Consider the following 20192-nt stretch of genomic DNA (forward strand, 5'->3'; position numbering starts at 1 on the left):
TGGGGCTTGGTGGTTGAGGTGATCGCGTGTTGACTGATTGCTTTGCCTCGAGCAAGATGTTGTTGATTAGCGAACAGGAGGCGTCTTCGTGCCGAGGAGGGCTTGAGAGAAAGCTTGGGCATCAGGTGTTAGCAAGAGCTGTGCAAGAGACGCGCATAGAGCTGGCAGTCTGTCCATATTTGTGAACATGGCGGGGGGTCATGACGGAGCTACTCCTAGAAGGGTGCTGTGCACCTGCAGGCAAAGCTGGGAGAGATCAATTGGACATACCTGTGCAGCAAAGAATGATCGAAAAGAAGACAGCTTGTGCGGACGTTTTTTGTGTAGAGGGGAAAAGTTGAGGGTTGAGATATCGTAGCATGCAAGAAGCAATGCTTTCTTTCACCGGCTTGAGGATCGATTTCCCCCAAATAAACGAGGCGAGGCCACCACCCCAGCCAGCAAGACCTCAGCCCAATTATCCGGTGGACCCCAATAGACCAAGAGCGCAATAATTTCTTTGGGAGAGAGGGGAGTTTGGAGTCATACAGAAAATAATTCTTAACTTCGCGCCAACTGAACACAACCTCCGCATACTTTTTATTTCGTATTGCAAGACGTCTCCACAGCTGGTAAATAGGTGGTAGAACCTACCAGCGACCGTCAAAATGCCTACCATCAGCGTGGACAAAGTTGAGCTCTACAAGGCATTGGGGCAGGAGTAAGTCCTGTAGCAACCATGTAGGATATGCTCTAACATTATTTGCAGATATACCACCGAGGAATTCGAGACATTATGCTTCGATTTTGGAATTGAGTTGGACGAGGATACGTCAAATACAGAACGCCCAATCATCAATGGCAAGCAGGAGCCCGCACAACTCAAAATCGAGATCCCCGCCAACAGATATGACATGCTGTGCTTTGAAGGCATAGCTCTCATGCTAAACATCTTCCGGGAAAAGACGCCGCTGCCAAATTATATACTGGTCACACCCGAGAGTGGGAAGTTGGAAACGATCACAGTACATCCTGATACGCTGAAAGTACGGCCATATGTTGCTGGGGCTATCTTGCGGAATATCAAGTTCACTAAAGAGAGCTATGAATCCTTCATTTCATTGCAAGATAAATTACATCAAAATCTGGCGAGAGGACGTACTTTGGTTGCTATTGGAACACATGATTTGGATACAATCAAGGGACCGTTCACCTATGAGGCATTACCACCAAAGGACATCAAGTTCAAACCCCTGAACCAGACCAAAGAGATGACCGGAGAAGAGATGATGACTTTCTACGAAAAGGACAAGCACTTGGGCAAATATCTACACATCATCAAAGACAAGCCAGTATATCCCGTCATTCTGGACTCCCAACGGACAGTTTGCTCAATGCCCCCCATCATCAATAGCGACCACTCCAAGATCACCCTCAACACCCGCAATGTCTTTATCGATATCACCGCCACCGACCGCACAAAGCTCGAGATAGTCAACAACATAATCGTAGCCATGTTCTCCCAATACTGCGACTCACCCTTCACCATTGAGCCCGTCGAAATAATCTCACCCCACAACTCCTTGTCACGCACCGTCCCCGACATTTCCCCCCGGAAAGCTTTCGCAGAAGTAGACTACATAAACGCCTGTTGCGGCCTCACCCTCGCGCCCGAAAAGATCTGCTCCCTCCTAACCAAAATGTGCTACTCGGCCACCCCCTCTTCCACTGACGCAAATCTAATCGAGGTCCTCGTCCCCCCCACAAGAGCAGACGTGCTCCACCAATGCGACATCATGGAAGACGTAGCCATCGCCTACGGCTTCAACAACCTCCCCCGCACCGCCCCCTCAAAAGCCTCCACCATCGCCCAACCCCTCATGGTCAACAAGCTCGGCGACATCGTGCGCATGGAAGCCGCCATGGCCGGCTGGTCCGAAGTCATGCCCCTAATCCTCTGCTCCCATGACGAGAACTTCGCCTGGCTGAACCGCAAAGACGACGGCAGCACCGCCGTGCGCCTCGCGAATCCCAAAACCGCCGAATACCAAATCGTGCGCACGAGCCTACTGCCCGGTCTCCTCAAGACTATCCGCGAGAATAAGAAACACAGCGTCCCCATAAAAGTCTTCGAGGTCTCCGACGTAGCCTTCAAAGACCTCTCCCTAGAACGCAAGTCGAGAAACGAGCGCCATTTTGCCGCAGCTTTCTACTCCAAAACCTCAGGCTTCGAAATCGTGCACGGACTGCTCGATCGCGTGCTCCTGATGTTGAAGACGGCCTTCTTGACGCACGAGGAGGGTTTGAACTCGAAGGGCGCCGACAAGCTTGACTTCGAGGTGAGGCAGGATCACGAGAAGGGCGATGGGTATTGGATTGAAGAGATTGATGAAGAGACCTTCTTCCCGGGACACGCGGCTGCTATCTGGCTTAGACTGGGCGGCAAGGCGGTCCGTATTGGGGAGTTTGGCATTTTGCATCCCAGTGTGTTGGAGAAGTTTGAGCTGAGGTTTGTTCCATCTCCTATTTCCCCAAGTATCCTTTGCCTCCCGTCAAATGCCTTATTCTAAAGAGCGCTATGCTAACATAAAAAATAGGTACCCAGTAAGCACACTAGAGATAAACCTTGAGGTCTTTTTATAATCTCTCCATATCACGTCGCACCACGCCAAAAAGGTCATTTATGTCAGTTCAGCTCCAGCCATAAACTTGTATGTAGTGAACATACATGCATCATAGAAGCACAAAACAAAAGTTAAAAAAGATGAATGAATTCCATGAATTTGTAGTTTCTTCTCACTCCGTCATTCATAATGCTCTCTATCTATCATCAGACAAGCAAAAGCAACGCCAACGCCAATGCAAATGCACCGTCCCTCTCTCCCTCCCTCCCTCCAAAAAAACAAAATAAAAGAACGCCTTCCTTTCGTTCTTTACTTCGGCCATCCATTCATTCATCTCATATGATATCATAACCAAGCCCTGTCTGCCTGCCTGTTTAAACTAGGCCGGTCCGGACAATTAGGTTTATTTTATTGCATCTCAACCTCCATCTTCCCCCCGTTCGCGTTCCCCGGACTCTTACTCCCACCACCTGCACTCCTCCCAATGCCCAACCCCGCAATCCCATCCCTGAGACTAGCGAACCTGCCCGCATCGTTACTACCATGACCATTACTTGTACTCCCTGTTGGCCCAACAGTAAGCGCACTATGTGCACTCTCCACCCCCGTCAAAACCCCCCTCCCTATCCCCATCCCCGCGCCTCCATTCCCAGGCGTCGTCGAACCCGGACTAGGGAGCGGACTCGGACTAGCACTACGAGCACCTAGATAGCGTTCAGTTTGAAGGTTAACAGGCCCGTTCATCTCCGCATCCCCACGATTAAACACCTCACTCCACCACCTAACCTTCTCCAAATGCGGAAAGATAAGCCGTTCTTTCCCGCGGATATTATCGTCGATTCGGGGCTCGTATTCAGGATTAGTAAACTCCTTCCTGCGGCTCAAGAAGTAGCTCCATACACTATGCGTACGCTCCGCGATCTTGGCATCAAGCCGTTGCTTCTCGTTGTTGTAGAGAAAGGTGCCGTATTGGCAGGAATAGAGGTGGTAGAGCAGGCGACGGAGAAAACGCTCGTTGAATTCGAAGCGTGTGGGATGTTGGCGTAAGAGCTGGTACGTGCAATCGAGGAACTGGTGGAAGGTGGGAGAAATGTTGTTCAAGTCCGTCGCCTCCTTGCTGTCTTTACTCGGCGTCTTGGGCGCCTCGTCTTCAGGCAGATTTTCAGTATCACTAGAATCCTGACTCTCCTTATTCTTATTAAAGAACCGCTTAGCGCTTAACAAAGCGTTCTCAATAGCATCGTTGTTTGTGGAGCCGGGTTGGATGGCTGAGCCTGCCAAAGCGTCGTTTTGCGTTTTGAACCATTTTTCCGAGGACAGGTAGCCGGAGCGATGCTGGAACATGTGGCCAAAAGAGAGCCAGTCTTTTTCGATTAGCACTATGAAGCCGGAGATGGTGCGGTAGTAGGGGTCTAGGAGGAGTTGAGAGAGAGCACTCAATTGAGAGGTGCGGTCCCAGCCGTCGGAGCAGTGTATTAGGACGTGTGAGTGTTGGATGCCGACTTGTCGGGCGATCAAGGCTGAGCCGTCGAGCACGCCAGTTATGTGTTTGAGCCAGCCGCTTTTTGCGAGCAGCTCTCTGTTAGGAGGGAGCTTGGAGATGTCGGAGTCTTTGATTGCTTCAATTACTTTGTTAAGGGACTCGCGCATAACATGGATATTGTCGATACCCAAATATGCCTTTGTCGCAAATTTGTAGTGATCCATGTTTTCTGAACCAAGACCAACTGCTTGCATGGCAAGCGCATTGACAGTTGGTCTAGCATCCACGATTAAGTTGTGCTGTTGGGCACCATAGATGTGTGGTTTGTCTGAGACGGCCTCAAAATTTGAGGAAGCAATAAGTTCGTCCTCTAACCTCTCTGTTTCTGAAAGTTCACCTTCTGTACTGGGGTAGTTCAGATCAGTTTGGCTGGAAGCTGGACTTGTACCGGAGTTTACAGAGGAGCTGGTGTCGCCGTCCCCTAGTGAAGTAGATGCAGAAAAGCAAGCACTGACAAGTTTCTCATCTTGAATGCTTCGGTTTCCTCTTAGACCAGCCATCGGTTGGGAACTTCTCGTTATGGAGCAGTTATTGACTGGGTGCAGATATGTCAAAACCGGAATCCGTACCCTGGAACGGTATCTTCCTGCATAGTTGAGCACATTGTCGGAGATGTTTGATGGTACTGGTAAAAGTGCTGGGTATGTCGGAGAGAAGCCATAATCAACGTTGATCTTGGATATCCTCCATCCTCTATCCGCGCCCTTGTCACTAATTCCCTGTCGTTTCCATTCCGCCTTTGCATCATAGACCTCCCAACCATTTATCTCCTTCTCCGGTCCCACTGGCTGGAAGCTGAAAGCATATAACTTTTCGGTTCTCGATAGCTTGGTTGCGCCCTTGATGCTCTCAAACACATCCCTAGCCTTTTTGTCCGTTGTAAAGTTCAACGTAATAAACATGAAGTCGCGACAGCGCAGCCGTATAGAGGATGCAAGGCCAGAGCCTTGTGGAGTTGGGCGAAATGTACATAATCCTATCATGGTATATGCGATCCATGATTCTTTGGATCTGGCGGGGCGCTTTGGAGGGGAATCTCCGGGAGGTACGGGGGGCGGGGCTTGGACGAGGATGAGATGGTGTTGGGTTAGGTGTAGGGTTACTATAGATATTTCTCCGGCTGCTAGAACCTGCACATCTTCGACCTGGCGAGATATTATTAGAATGTTTTCTTCGCAAACTAGAGGGGGCTGACCTTTGCTATCTTGAGCTTGTCAGCCATCTTGTCCTCCGCTGCTGACGTCGCAGGCTCGAAATAGGAAGATGTAAATGGGCTATCATGACACTTTGGAGTTTCGTAGTATGTGAGCGATTGGGAACTTTCAAATAGGGTGGTTTGTGGTGCTTGTGAATGTTTGTTTAACGTGTGATACATGTACCTAGGTAAATAGTCAAGTTGCGCTTTTGGTCTGAATCCCTCGCGGATCGCGGGGCTACTTTTTGCCGGGATGGACGGGAGGGACTATTGGTTGACAGGAGATGGGATACTCGTAGAGGAATAGGAAAGGTGAAGCAATGACAGCGACGAGATAGATATACATGAGAATTATAAATAAAATGTAAACTAACGGCTTTGATAGATAAAAGTTATAATGCCAACGCTTGCATAGCCTTATGTCTTGTATAAGATTTGGTTAATCATATCGATGAGCCGTTTAAGTTATCCAAGTAAGAGGAACGCTCCAGTTTCTAAAACAGCTGCTGAAATCCATACTTTAGTTAATTGAAAATGATGAAAGAATGGTTCTTTTGTACATATCTTTGATACTGTTGATATAGTGGAAAACCGGAACTAAGCTAAGTGAAGCCATCGATGGTGGGGCAGTTGCTCATTAGCGCCAAAGTCACGGTCTCGCTTAATAGCACACTGTGATTTTCCCAAACCACGAAACCATTGAAATCTTGACGATCGACCAATTCAACGACAACACATTGAACCTTTCCGTCCAAAAGGTTCGATTCCACACAAATCACCCGTCATCATGGCATCCGGAGTACCAGGAACCGCAATGTAAGTCTTTGCATATTCGAACTGCTTCCACATCCACTTCTTCCCCCCACCGTCCTCGATGTCTATATACAGCAATAAATATTCCATCTATCCACAGCACACCTGACTGACTCTTCTCCCACAGTTCTAAGCGGAGAAAGTTTGTCGCCGATGGAGTCTTCTACGCTGAACTGAACGAGTTCTTCCAGCGCGAACTCGCCGAGGAGGGCTACTCGGGCGTCGAAGTGCGCGTTACCCCCACCGTGACCGACATTATCATCCGCGCCACCCACACCCAAGAGGTTCTGGGCGAGCAAGGCCGCCGCATCCGCGAACTCACCTCCCTCATCCAGAAGCGCTTCAAGTTCCCCGAAAACTCCGTCTCGCTGTACGCCGCTAAGGTGCAGAACCGTGGTCTCTCCGCTGTCGCACAATGCGAGTCGCTCCGCTACAAGCTGCTTAACGGTCTGGCCGTGCGTCGTGCGTGCTACGGTGTCCTGCGCTTCATCATGGAGAGCGGTGCCAAGGGTTGCGAGGTCGTCGTTTCGGGCAAGCTGAGGGCTGCGCGTGCCAAGAGCATGAAGTTTACCGATGGCTTCATGATTCACTCTGGTCAGCCGGCCAAGGACTTCATCGATTCTGCTACCCGCCACGTTCTGCTCAGACAGGGTGTTCTCGGTATCAAGGTCAAGATCATGCGTGGTTCGGATCCTGAGGGCAAGAGTGGTCCCCAAAAGAGTCTGCCAGACAGTGTTACGATTATCGAGCCAAAGGAGGAGACGAGCGTGGTCCAGCCACACAGTGAGGATTATGGACAGAAGAAGGCCCAGGCTGAAGCTGCGGCGGCTGCTGCGAGGGATGCTGAGGTTGGTGAGGGAGAGGGTGCACCAGCAGAGGAGCAATAGAGGATGAATGGCTTTGACCACTGGAGTTTTGCTGCTTTTGATTGATGAATGGATGAGAGGCTGGATCTTGGGCGTGTGAAAAACTATACATTCGCATGTGACGGAGGTTTTGCTGCTATGGTAGAGGCCTTTGCATGGAATGAACACAAACCAAAAATAAAATCCAAAATGCAGTTTCTACCTGTCACAGGGCATCTTTCTCAATCATGACATGCAATTCCCAACCGCATTATCTTTATAAAAAATAATATGTGACTTGCCTTACTTCCTCATCAACTATAGTTTACCAAACCTTACCTCTTAAAACTCCCTAACGACTAAAAGCGGCCCCTTATATTAGTTTTAGCTTGTGTGGTGAGTATATTTCGTTCCCACCAGATGATACAGAACTCCTCTCCCTCCCTACCCAATTCAAGGCAAGACCCTTATTCCCCTCATACCACAGAATACAACACACACCCATCTCAATCAAAAGACAAGAACTTTACTCACCTCCCCTCTCCTCGCTACCTCCCTACCTCTTCCAAATCCCAATCCCAATCCCAATACCTCACAAACACCATCAATCTCACCCATCCATCAAACACCAAACATCGCACAAGAAAGAATATACAATTTCATTTCACTCCATTGTATTCAACTCCATTCCACTCACTCTACCTCTACGTACACCTAGGAACCCATCCTCCACATATATAATATATCATACACACCCCACACTACACACACACACACACACACACACAAATACACACAAAAATAAAATAAAAACCATGCCTGCCTGCCTGCTTGCCTGTCTATACTTGCGTATAGTTCAGTTGGTTCCAAACACACCCATTATCCACACCCCAAAACGCCCACAAAAAACAGTCGAGGAAAAGAATCCCAACCCAACCCTCATTCATTGTATATCATTCGATCCGTTCATTCCCTTGGTATGCACGCAGTGCATTTCCCATTCATGCAAGTAAAGGAAATGAAAAGGGAAAAAAGGAGAAGGGAAAAAAAGACATTCCATCCATATACAACACCCAACTCACCAACTTACTCACTCGTTCCACAATTCTTTAGAACAAGAGACAAAAAAGTTGGTAGAAGGTAGTAAGTAGTGGTATAGTGGCTCGCTCATAGCGTCACGTCACCGCTGCAAAGGCGATCCCCTCCTGGAAGAATGGCCGCTCCGCGATCTCCGATCCCCAAAACTATGCTTCGACCCATTATTCCCGTTCCCGTTCGTATACAGCTTCCCATTGCCATTCAAGCCCGCCCCCTCCTCCTCATCACTACCCTCTAGATCCGTCAACCCGAGTCCGTTCTCTTCGTCATATGCATGGATTAGGCCTTCGCGATCGCCTATGAACGCTGGATCCGCACTCCTTCTAGCTTGCATGCTTCGGCGGGTTTGGATACCCGAGATGATGTCCGTGGCTATGCCGTCGTGCGTCGTGCCGTGGATCATTCGGGAGCCGTTGGGATCGCCGCGCGAGAGGTTGAGTAGGTAGACGCCCGTGAAGATTACGAGGAAGCCGGAGAGGAGGGAGAGGGTGTTTACTGCGTCGGAGGTGTTGAAGCCGCCGTAGAGGATGAAGGAGGCACAGAGGGTGGCTGTTGTGAAGCATACATAGTAGAGGGGGTTTACTCTGTATGTAACACATTAGCAATGTTTCCCACTTTTAGAATTTGTGGGAAACTAGAGTGAATGATTTTGCTTACATCGAAGTAGGAAACTGACTCAACGCCTTGTTGAAATAATTCATCTGCGTCAAAATGCACACTGTTGTCAAGATGATAAACACATAAGTACTCGGATGCGTAAATTGATTTTTCCCCGCCAACGTCAACTTCACCGCTATCCCGAATGCCTTGACGGACATAACGGAAACTGAGCCAACAGTCGAGCATATCGAGAGGTAGATCAGCGGGTTCTGTTTTCCGTATTTGGGCGCGACGCGGTATATCATTACTACGGCGAATACTGCTACTGCTAGGCAAAAGAGGAGGAAGCCTTTTGCGGACATGACGCATTAGCAGGCCTTCTTAATACAACGTTGGAAGAGGGAAGGGGGAAATACCAGGCTGAATCGCATAATGCAAGATCTCATCAATAGTCTCAATCGGTTGATCCGGCGGCGCATGCAACACAATGATTACACTCCCAATCAGACATATCGCGCACCCCAGCTTCCCCAGTATTCCCAGCTCCTCGTGCAAGAAATACGAGCCGAGGACTGCTCCGATCAGTACACTGAGTGCGCCGAGTGGTGTTACGAGGATTGCGGGCGCGAAGGCGTAGGCTGCGAAGTTTGCGATTTCGCCGATGATGACTTTGAGGTTGTGAGTTTGGGGGTAAGGAAGGAAAGGGGGATTGGGGAGACATACGAGCTATTATACCGGCCCACCATATGGGGCTTTTGAGGTATGTGAAGCCATCTCCTTCAAAGCCATGGCGCTCTTCTGCTTGTATGAGACCCTATTTTCATCAGCATTGCCCTTATACCAACCCTTGATCTCGTAGATGGTGTGCGTACCTTCTTCGTAATAACAAAACTTGTTCCTATAACAAATCAGTCTTTTGCCCTAGATGCCCGGAGGATGAGGTGAACATACCTATCGCAATCGTACTCGTGATGGCCAATGCCAATCCTATGTATCTGCCAAGCGTTTATCAGCACCAATTCATCCCACTTCACGCACACCAAGCAACGGTCCACATACTTGTCTTCTAACATGGTATCGTGCCTCGAGCAGGCGTGCTCTTGCTAATCGCCCCAACGTGTATATGAATTCCGAGCCCGCGCTCTCCCTTTCTTTCCGTCCGTGTATGTATCTTCGGAAACGACTGTTGCTCTCGAGCCGCTGGTATCGTGACGAAGAACTGGTCGTCGCTCGTAATCGCAAAAAATCAATTCGTGCACGCCGGCGGGCTTTCCTTTTTGTTTCAAAGCCTTTCCCTTGGCTTCCCTTGCCCCAGATACAGATCTAGATCCGCTGTTGTAATATGATTGTCCCGCGAGATGATCTCCCTTAGCCAACGACTCCACAGTAAAATGCGCCGAGGTAGTTGTACTGTGCGGATGAGAAGGTATTAAAGCGAATGTCGTCTCCAGTACTGTTCGATTCGTTGTTGAGTAGAGGCCACAATTACGGTCGTGTGTGCGGCTCTTCGAAGAAATGTGAATTAGCCAAGACGGCGAGAGGTGATGTGAAACGGTTGGTTGGGTGAGGGTAAGTAGGTAGGGCAGGGTTGTCGTGTCGTGTCGTGTCTTGTCGTGTTTAAAATGTTCATGTTCAAGTCTAACTACGATCGCACATGCCCTGCCCTGGCCCTTCCCTGCTCTGCCCCTGCCTTACCTCACTTTACGTTCACGGTACCTTACTCGGGCGCCTATTTTTGGGTCGTTTCTTTCTCCTCCGCCTCCTTTTTCGCGCCAACTCTAAAACTTTTACTCTCACTCTCCTTTTCCATAGGTAGGCCGCGTGGATTGTGGGGCCTCTGCGCCTGTAAGGGGTAATTATCTTCTTCTTTCCCTCAAGAGTCGCAACGCGAAGTGGAGTGTAGTACGCCTAGAACAAGGACGATTTATTATTGGTTTTACACTCACGCAACATTAAGGTCATAAATAATATTTTGGAACAACTTCTTTTAGGTGTGCAATCAATTACGAGCGTACGTGCTCCTCCGCTGGCTGGCTCATCACTAATCATACAAATATTGAGAAGCTTCAAAACAAGATCCACCATGGTTTGCAAATCTTCTTTCTGCGCACAATAAGAACCAAGCGGTGCTTCGTATTCCATCTCGCTATGGGTATTCCTCCAAACTTTTGTCCCAGAATTGCAAGTTCCTCCAGCAAAGACGCCCCAACATTTTCCCTGCCGACCAGATGCGGAAACAAAAGAGACTGACGCCGTGGAATGCTAATGCTAGAATGGTTTCGTGGGGTGTGAAGTTCGTCTGTATCACGAGGGTATCAAGGGGGTTTTTGGGGGGGGAGGAAATTAGAAAAGGGGTCGATGTGCTTATACCTATTGACTTACCGTATAGGATCCAGCGTCATGTTAGTAGTAATCGTAAAATTTTCAGGCATCGTAGAAAGCCTAGAAGTATCCAGTTGGAAAGATCCTCGACGCATTGCCTTGAGGATATGGAATGAAAGAAATGGGTTGATCGGATGCTCGCAGGGCCCGCGCGAATATGATCGGAGTCTTCTGTGGAGACACGAGTAGAAAATGATAAGAGGTTCGAAGCAGCCAAAATCAGGTGGCTTCCATCAAAGAAGTTCATGAACGACGTCTTTTGGCTTCTGGGGATGCGTTAGCCACAGCGAGTTTTCAGCTTGATTACATGATGCGTACCTTTACTTCGCGAGGTATCATCAGCCTCTGCATCAGCTCTGGGTCTCTTCCCATTTGAACCTGAAGCATCGTTTGATGCGGGTGAAGGAGCTGAAATGCCGTTGGAAATCTGCTCCTTTTCATCCTCATCATCTTCATAATTGATCTCATCTTCTTCATCCTCGTTTGCCCCACTGCTCGCGGCGTTGTCTAATGTGTGACTGTCGCCTGTATCCTCGAAATCACCCAGATCATATTCGCCCAGGTCCTCCTCTCCGTCTTGGTCATCGGCACTCACAGTGACACTGGATTCTGCTTTATCGGCAGGGTCAAGATCTCCAGCTAGATTGCTATTTTCTCCAAGGTTGTCGTGCAATTCAGACTGTGGTTCTCCTTGTCCCAACTCGGCATCATCACCAAGGTATTGGAGCTCATTTTCGTTATCAAGTGCTAGGCTCGGATCATTCCCGGAAGCCGCAATCAGGTCCTGGTCTTGGTCCTCTACATGATCGTCATGCACTGGTTCGTGTTCGTTATAATCCTCAAACTCGGCTGTACCAAAAATATCTTCTGCTGTTAGATTTTCGGGTTCCCCTTGCGCACTATGTTCGAGCTCCTCTTCAGCATACTCTTCATACTCATCAACAACTTCTTCGTCTGCTCCAGGGTGTTGCTCGATTTCACCGTTCGCATGGTGCAAAGAGTGCTCGATTTCTTCGGCTGCACGAGTTAGCGAGCGTCGACGAAGATGCTCATTGATTCTGTCGTATTCTGCATGTAGAAGTTCGTTGCATGCATTGCAGAAACAAGATTGAGGTAAAATACATGGTGAAAAGAGATCGTCATAATTACCATCTTGAGGTTTGGACGTCGCAGAGCTCGGATTCACTAGATCGTCCTCGCCCTCCGAGTAATCGATCAAATTGTCTTCATCCTCCACGTCTTCGCTCGTTGCAGTATCTTTCTCCGTTGACGGGAGCAGCGTTGATGATTTCGAGTCTGCGGCGGGTTTGTTCTGGAAATCGACATGAATAGGGGTAGGGTCGGCATCCACGCGTTTAGATCTCTCAATATTTTCGGCCTTTTCTGCAGCCTCTTGGTCTCCCTGCTCGTCACGTACTGAGCCGGGAGGAGCTGGACTGGCATGATTGCTTTCAACCACCAATGCTTCTGCTGTATCAACCGATGGAACTTGCGGTACATCACCATTTTCCTGAACATCCAGGTTAGATTCTTTGCTTTCTATACCCTCATCCACAACTCCCCCGTCATCGAGTCCGGAGTCATCAACCGCTTCACTCTCATCATCCCAGCTTAATTCAGAAAGACCTTTGCCTTCAGCGGCGGCGTTCGTCAAATTTGCCAGTCTCTTGTTGAAATTCAACCTCGTGCCAAGAGCCATGCATAGCGGTCGGTGTGACTCCACACCATCATTCCGCATCAATGTATCATACAGAGCAATGATTTGTCCAAGACTAGCGTTTTGATCAAAGGAAGAATTCTGATGAAGTATTGTTAGTTGAGATTACATTACAGTTAGTTTAGGGAAACGCACCTCTTCTATTTCAAGTGCGAGATCCTCTACAGAAACGCACAACTCATCTTCATCTCCAAGGTCGTCCTGAATGACATCCCGCATATCTGTGAAAAAATGACCGAGAGGCTTTTCAAGTATAGAAACATCGGAAAGAAAAAAGGAATCTGGGTCATCGGAATTTGACTTCGCAAATAGTGTATATTCACGCGACTGGTAAACGACAATAATCGCTGGGGCTGAAATATTTTCCTCTTCATTTTCAGAGACAAGATTGGTGAGGCCATCAGTGCCTCCAGAAACAGCCTCAAACCCGGATTTAGGGGTCGGGTAGTTAGCTTTATGTTCCAGGAAAACGGGTCCAGGTTCGGGAATCGATGTTGCAGGGCTCCTTCGTTCATCAGGAGTGTCAATATGTGTTGTTTTATCTTGTGGGGTACTAGTATGAGAGCCATGCTCGGAGGGGAGCTTCGAGGACTCCTCATTTTCTTGGCCATCATTCCCATTTATGTGCTCGGTCTTTTCAACTTCTTCTTGATCAAAAGTCTGCTCGGAATCGTCTAGCAAGACGTCGCTATCACTGATTATAGGGTTAGGGGGCACTTGTTCCTCCCACATATCTCCTTCGACTTGTGGATTTGGTAATGGATCGACGTGTTCGTCCACCGTCAAGTGGGATTGGTCACCCATGGCAAAGGACGTTGCAGCGACTGACGCCTCCGACTCCATCCTTTGATCGTCGTCATCAAGAAGGTCCTCTCCCTCACCCATGGTAAATGAATTTGGATCTTCATCAATCATGAGATCGTCGTTGCCCATGGTCGGAGAAGGCTGAGGGCCATCAAAGCCGGAGTCGGAGGCAGCATCCTCGATCGCATAGTCTTCTTCATCTACTGCTGCAGTTGTGAATTCGATGTCGATGTCAATATCCTCATCACCACCATCATGGCCGTTCCCCGGGGAGATTTCCATGCTATCGTTATGGTCCGACATGATGGGCGGAAATGTGATGGCACCAAATGGAGTGGCAAGCATGTAGGTAGTGTCGCTAGGTCGAACACAACGCGCTCGCTATTGGGGGTTATCAGTTGAATTTATGGCGAAACTCTCGGGAAAGCCGTGTGGCATAATCCTAGAAGAAGATGGAAATCTGCCAAAGCATGTGCCTCTTTTAGGATCGTGTTGTGAAGGTTAATGTACTCTGTATCAAAGGGCTTCGGAAGGTGCAGGAACGCGGGACAAAGGTGTCGACACGTCGGCTTAGAAGAGCAAGGAGGTTCTATGAATTCGTGAAGGTTGACAAATACGTGTCATTACAGGAAGTTTCGATGTGACAAGTATGCAGTGAATGGGCTCTCGCAGACGCCTTGTCAAGGTGGTCAAATTTCGGGGTTGGAGGATAAATCGAAGCTCAAGAATGCCACTCCACTCCACTGCCTGCTCAGCTAGTTCACATGGGGCTAGTGTAAAGAGTCACATGATCAAACCTTAAATCCCACCACCACTATGCGACTTGGACCTGTGGACACGGTCTGGATATCCCAAGCTGCAATTCCAATTCTCTACAGTTCACCCAGATACCAAATTTTAGCCTCGTAAATATGGTGCGCATATTCTCCAGGGCTATACCGATGCGATCCCCTCTGACAGTGATCTCTAGGTTGTCCTCGCGGCTTCAATCTGCACCAGGGGTGGAAAAGCTGTCCTCTCCAGACAGTTTCGTGAGATGCAGAGGTCGAGAATCGAAGCACTTCTTGCGTCTTTCCCAAAGCTGGCAGACTCTAGTACCCAGCATACAACCGTTGAGCAAGACAATGTCCGTTTTGTGTACCAACCGCTTGACGAACTCTACATGGTTCTCATTACGAATCGCCAGTCCAACATCCTCCAAGACATCGATTCCCTCCATCTCTTCGCACAAGTCGTTACAAGCACATGCAAGACCCTGGACGAAAGAGAAATATTGAGGAATGCATATGAACTTCTTAGTGCTTTCGATGAGCTGGTTACCCTTGGGTACAGGGAGAACCTCACAATCAGCCAAATCAAGACATTCTTGGAAATGGAGAGTCACGAAGAGAGAATACAAGAGATAATTTCTAGAGTAAGGACTTCTACAAAAATATGTAAACCACGGAGAATTATATGCTGATATCATTCCAGAACAAGGAATTAGAGGCCACCGAGGAGCGGAAACGGAAAGCGAAGCAACTGGAAATGCAAAGGAAGGAGGTCTCGAGGAGCGGCAGAAACACTGTTCCCCGTACACCCGTCTACCCCACATATACACCACCCGCTCGCTCTGCGGTTACGGATACCTATGATTCGTATGAGGCCGAGAAGAACAAGTCTTACAAGTATGTTGCAATATTGACTTTCTAGTCCACTATGTTGACACTATTCTAGGACTAGTGCTCCCAAAGGCAAGGGAATGCAATTGGGCAAGAAATCAAAGACCACAGATATGTTTGAGCGAGTTCGTGGGGATCTTGGTCCTGGGGAAGAAGAACCAGCATCCGCTCCCCTTGTGCCAAACAACCCTACACACGCACCCGTCGAACACGCCCCTCGAGCCTCTACATCTCTTGACCGCGATGCTATCCACGTCACCATTGCAGAAACAATAAACGCAAAGCTGTCCCGGGAAGGCTCGCTAAACTCTTTAGAAATCAAGGGAGATCTGCAGCTGAAGATTTCGGATCCGACATTGACTAAAGTCAAGTTAGATCTAGTTGCAAATGCCAGCCATGGTGTTCAATTCCGAACGCATCCAAACGTTGATAAGGGCATCTTCAACACCTCCAAGGCTGTCCAAATGAGCAATATATCCAAAGGCTTCCCCGTCAACAACTCCGTGGGTGTTCTTAGATGGCGAGCCACGCCCAGGTCGGACGACACCAGTGCCGTTCCAATTACATTCACGGTGTGGGTTAACAAGGGCTCAGATGACACCTATAATATTACAGTGGAGTACGAGCTCACTGGAGGGGATCCTCTGAAAGATGTGACCGTCATCATCCCTTATGCAACGAGTGAGCCATCAGTTTCAAGCTTTGATGCCACGTATGAGGTATCAGGAGATAGCTTGGAATGGACCATTGGCTTGGTTGATGATGACAATGCTACTGGTTCGTTTGAATTTGAGGCTCAAGCTGGTGACGAGAATGAATTCTTCCCCATGCAGGTCAAATTCGCAAAGACAAAGCCATTTATTGATGTTGATGTAAGACAACCTCCAATCAGATTTGCCTATTCTAAACATGGACTAACATCTCATTCTAGGTTACCGACGTTACGCTTCTCGAAATGGATGAATCCGTGACTTTCTCCAAAGATATTAAGTCTGTTGCTGACTCCTATGTAATTGAGTAGATGGGCGTAAAAGGGGCAAAAGTTATGTAGGGTTTGGGAAAGCGTGACGTGGGACCGGGCCAGACATAGCCATAAATGATGATGAGCTAGCAATAGAGGAATTCAAGACTTCGATTTCCCAATATATGGCCAAATTAGCCATTCCAAATGCTACTTGTAGTGCGATGCCAGATTGTTCCAAATCGTTCTAAGTGGCATATATTTTGTATCTCGCTTAATGATTGGACAGAAGCAACGACGCCACAACGCGTGCTCCGTACCTTCTTTTCCTGGGCAGATACTTTTAACTTCAGAATATCCCCAAGGTCCCTGGCACCACAGGCAATAAATATCAACTTCTCTTGATTTAATGTAGTAATAAATTCGAGTATAAGCCTCAACATGGCAAAACCCATACCCCTCGAAATCCTCAGCGAAAAAAGCCTGCAGCACCCCGTCGACCCTACCCTCGTCGCATACTGCCCCTCCATGGACCTAATAGCCCTCACCACCACCGATCAACAAGTCCTTATCTATCGTCTGAATGGGCAACGCGTATATGGTGCAGCCCGGAAAGCGGGTCCGCTGAAAGTCGAGAGCATAAGATGGAAGCCAAATGGTTTGTTTGTCCCTCACATCCACCGCCTCAAATCCCCTCCCCAAAAAGTTTAATTAACCAAATGTCATATTATAAAAGGCAAACTCTTAGCCATCTCCTGGTCTGATGGCTCCGTTCGTCTCATAGGCGCCGAAAGCAGCAAAATCGTGCACCAATTCTCAACTGGTGATAATGTCAACGGGGTCACGTGCATGGGCTGGGGCTCGAACCTCACTGGCAAGTCTTCGAAGAGCGAGCGCAAGGGAGATGCGACGTGGGAGGAGTTGCTTGGGGATGAGGATGTTCTGGCTGGAAATAAAGTACCACTGGATTTGCCAAGAGATTTGGCTTTGATTGATATTGAGAGGAGTTTGCCGAAGTTGAGTGTTTTGGCTGCGGGGGGAGGATCGTGAGTCTACTCCTTATTCCACTGGTGCGAGGAGGTGAGACAAACTCTTATAGTGTGATAGGGAGGATGTGTTTTGTTCGAGAAGCTCGCTGGATGCCTTATTCCGACCGTTTGATCCGAAAGACAATAATGCCGTTGATGTTATGATTGTGGGCACGAACGAGGGACAGGTGCACTTGAGTATCTACGACTCTTTTGTTGTTGGATCTTTCCCTTCCCCGTCAATTGGCGGTGCGGACCCTTTTCATCTCGTTCTTCATTCATCACATGAGCAATGCTCGACTCATACTCTATTGATGAAATGCCCGGACTCTGACAGCCTCTACTTTGTCCCCATGGACCTGCGCTTCATATCAGCATCAAGCGAATATCTCTCACTACTAGCTTCTAGATCCACGAATCTTCAAAATCTGTTGAGGTATATTCATCAAGTTCAGACGTTGATGGTGAGCGAGTGGAAGTCAACGCAAGAATTACCAGGTCGATTTCTTCGAAATATTAATGAGACGCTTGGTGAGTCAAACAATGGCGATCGCAACATTGTTCAGGCTTTATATCATTCTGTTGCCACCGGCCATACATTTCCCGCCGTGAAGGAGTGGCTGGTTGACGAATTGGCGGAGAGAGTAAGTGCTTTGGCGTTGCACAAAAAATGCGTAACTAATGCTTATAGGGTCTTAAACGATGGGAGAAGGCGGTTGTTACTGGATTGGAGAGTCTCAAGCGGCTAGTTCATGAGAACATGCTGCCTGCTCTGGAGCGATGCTCGGTCATTCTGAGCCGGTTCTCCGGTATTGCCAAATTCCAAGGCCCAAATGACACTGTTGGTTTCTCGAGTCAACAGATAAGTCTCATCATAGATACAGTTGCATGTCTTCATCTAATTGGATCTAAAATACTGATCCAAGTCGTCGACGAGCTGGAGCTCTTCGGTGCCTTCTCATCCTGGCTGCGATTCGAGATTGACAGACTGGCTTCGGACGCCTCCACCTCACCAAAAGATGACGAGCTTGAGAAAGAAGCAACAATAGACCACAGCAAGGTTCTACTATACCTCCAGAATTGCATGACTGCCAGCCCATTAGAGGTCTGCCTCGGAGACTGCACGTCGGAGGACTACAATCATGGCTGGAACCAAGCGGACCAGGGCCTCCCAATGTTTGACCTACTGGATAAGCAACTTCAAAAGCAGGAGAAAGGACTCTCTTATATGAAACCCCTTCCTCGAGTTGAACTTCTGTGCAAGTACTTGTCTATGCAGGCAAAGACGATCTTTGGGCAGATTGCAGAAGCTGAGAAACGAAATGTCCTACTCGGGTACCCACAGGAAGTTGGGGTGGCTGAAAACGATGGACCGAAGGACGTGGGCATGAGCAAGAAAAAGTCAACGTTTCAAACTCACGTCGTATTAGTGCCAAAGGGTTTCCCAAGCTCCAGTAAGTCAAATTATGGCCATTTCTTACCCCTGCTAAATTCTCTTGCAGTTCAAATGAGCAGGATAACGTTCGGTGTTGCAAGCGGTATCAGCACTGTCCACGGTATAGAATCAGCAGCTATTCAACTTGGCACTGGCCGCATTAAGGATATCAAGATATTTGACGGCGAATCTTTGTTAATACTATGGGAAACGACGAGTGGTTAGTCGAACTTGCTAATCTGCGGGGTTTCTTGCTTAACATGTCATAGACACAACATATCTGCTGAGCATCCCCTCTGATGCTATCAGCAACTATACACCGTATGCAAAACATTCTCCGCCACGCCCAGCGATCTGCAGCAACGATGATGTTGTTAGCCGATTCTCGAGATTCGAACTGCCGGGTACGAGTGCTTTCATTCCCGAGCGATTGGAAATTAGAAGGCAAAGCAACAAGGACGATAAAGACTCGATAAGAATAGCTGTTCTAGGGAAAGATAGGCTGCATTACAAAGTCTTCAAAATCCCGGGCCCGGACTCGACGCGGCGAGCAGTCGAGGCAGATGAAGATATCCCCATGTCTTGAATTGCATGCCACATCTTGGTACGCTTACAACTTCTCAAATCCCTAAATCTCTACGTCTCAATTCCAGTAAACTTAATATGAAGATCACAGAACTAACTTTCAATAAGGGTCATTGACCAATGATGTTACTCGCATTAACAAAGCCGTATCGGTAAAGAAATCAGCCCGAGTAGCGACATGTACTTGCCCTTCTAGAGCAAGATCGTAGACCCCCGACGTAGGGACTCGGAGAGTTCATTGTGTACAACACACTAATGCACGTCTGGATCCGTATTTGGACCTATTATTAGCTGTCTAGGTAAAGTTCAACTAGTAATAGATTTACCTAGTAAGAAACATCATCGCTACTAGCCTTAGTCTCTCGAGATATATGCGGTTCTTCTAGGTTATCTTTGCTCTCTTCGCTGTGTAGTAATTCAATGTTGACGGCGTCCAGATGAATCGCAAACGGAAAGCCTTTGATAAATGCCGTCTACTTCACTTCCCTAGATGCCGGCATCTTCTGTAGACTCCTTAAACTTCGGTTTATATATCTATCCCTCCCTCGCCTTTAATATTATCGTGTCACTCGCGCGTCCTAGCCAGCTACATGATATCTACCCAGTACATTCTGATCCCGTGCCCCCAATCACGTCCCGTCCCTCCTGGGCGCTGGTCTGTGGCAGAATAATGGTTTCAAATTGAGCGCCAGCTATTTGAGCAGATATTATTATGGCGGTGGTGAGCGTTCATTTGGTTCTTGGCAGGTTTTGTTTGTTTTCAGGGGCGGCGAAAGGAAAGGGAGGATTTGCAGGGTGTTGCGCATAGCATCGGATTTTAAGGGAAGTTGTTCGTTGGGTCTGGAATTATGAGAGTTGAGATTGGCGGTGGCTAGTTGTGAAGAGAGGGTCTGGTGTAGAAGCGACAAGCCGACTTGAGGGA

General features: G+C 48.3%; 6 protein-coding genes across 6 annotated transcripts; 4 read left to right on the top strand and 2 right to left on the bottom strand.

Moving 5' to 3' along the window:
- Positions 1–647: 647 nt before the first annotated feature.
- frs1 (Phenylalanine--tRNA ligase beta subunit) lies at positions 648–2549 on the top strand (the record flags this gene model as incomplete). The annotated part of the gene is made up of 2 exons (XM_031147673.1): positions 648–700; positions 749–2549. 2 exons carry the CDS (start codon positions 648–650, stop codon positions 2547–2549), a joined length of 1854 nt encoding a protein of 617 aa, XP_031007923.1.
- Positions 2550–3011: 462 nt separating this feature from the next.
- LHYA1_G002699 (Phosphoinositide 3-phosphatase) lies at positions 3012–5368 on the bottom strand (the record flags this gene model as incomplete). The annotated part of the gene is made up of 2 exons (XM_031147674.1): positions 3012–5291; positions 5342–5368. 2 exons carry the CDS (start codon positions 5366–5368, stop codon positions 3012–3014), a joined length of 2307 nt encoding a protein of 768 aa, XP_031007922.1.
- A 733-nt stretch (positions 5369–6101) lies between these two features.
- rps3 (40S ribosomal protein) lies at positions 6102–7041 on the top strand (the record flags this gene model as incomplete). Its single annotated transcript, XM_031147675.1, has 2 exons — positions 6102–6157; positions 6282–7041. Coding segments are annotated over 2 exons (816 nt in total), but the record flags the coding sequence as incomplete, so codon positions are not given.
- A 1138-nt stretch (positions 7042–8179) lies between these two features.
- Positions 8180–9770, bottom strand: LHYA1_G002701 (putative magnesium transporter; the record flags this gene model as incomplete). Its single annotated transcript, XM_031147676.1, has 5 exons — positions 8180–8681; positions 8755–9025; positions 9114–9365; positions 9441–9595; positions 9649–9770. The coding sequence occupies 5 exons, from the start codon at positions 9768–9770 to the stop codon at positions 8180–8182; spliced, it is 1302 nt and encodes a 433-aa protein (XP_031007950.1).
- A 4800-nt stretch (positions 9771–14570) lies between these two features.
- On the top strand, positions 14571–16282 carry ARCN1 (Coatomer subunit delta; the record flags this gene model as incomplete). The annotated part of the gene is made up of 4 exons (XM_031147677.1): positions 14571–15014; positions 15074–15267; positions 15317–16133; positions 16193–16282. Coding segments are annotated over 4 exons (1545 nt in total), but the record flags the coding sequence as incomplete, so codon positions are not given.
- Positions 16283–16663: 381 nt separating this feature from the next.
- cut20 (Anaphase-promoting complex subunit) lies at positions 16664–19271 on the top strand (the record flags this gene model as incomplete). The annotated part of the gene is made up of 6 exons (XM_031147678.1): positions 16664–16880; positions 16959–17268; positions 17330–17894; positions 17942–18704; positions 18753–18905; positions 18955–19271. The coding sequence occupies 6 exons, from the start codon at positions 16664–16666 to the stop codon at positions 19269–19271; spliced, it is 2325 nt and encodes a 774-aa protein (XP_031007952.1).
- Positions 19272–20192: the final 921 nt, after the last annotated feature.

The sequence above is a fragment of the Lachnellula hyalina genome, assembly GCF_007821495.1.
Source record: "Lachnellula hyalina strain CBS 185.66 chromosome Unknown contig00021, whole genome shotgun sequence".
NCBI lineage: Eukaryota > Fungi > Ascomycota > Leotiomycetes > Helotiales > Lachnaceae > Lachnellula > Lachnellula hyalina.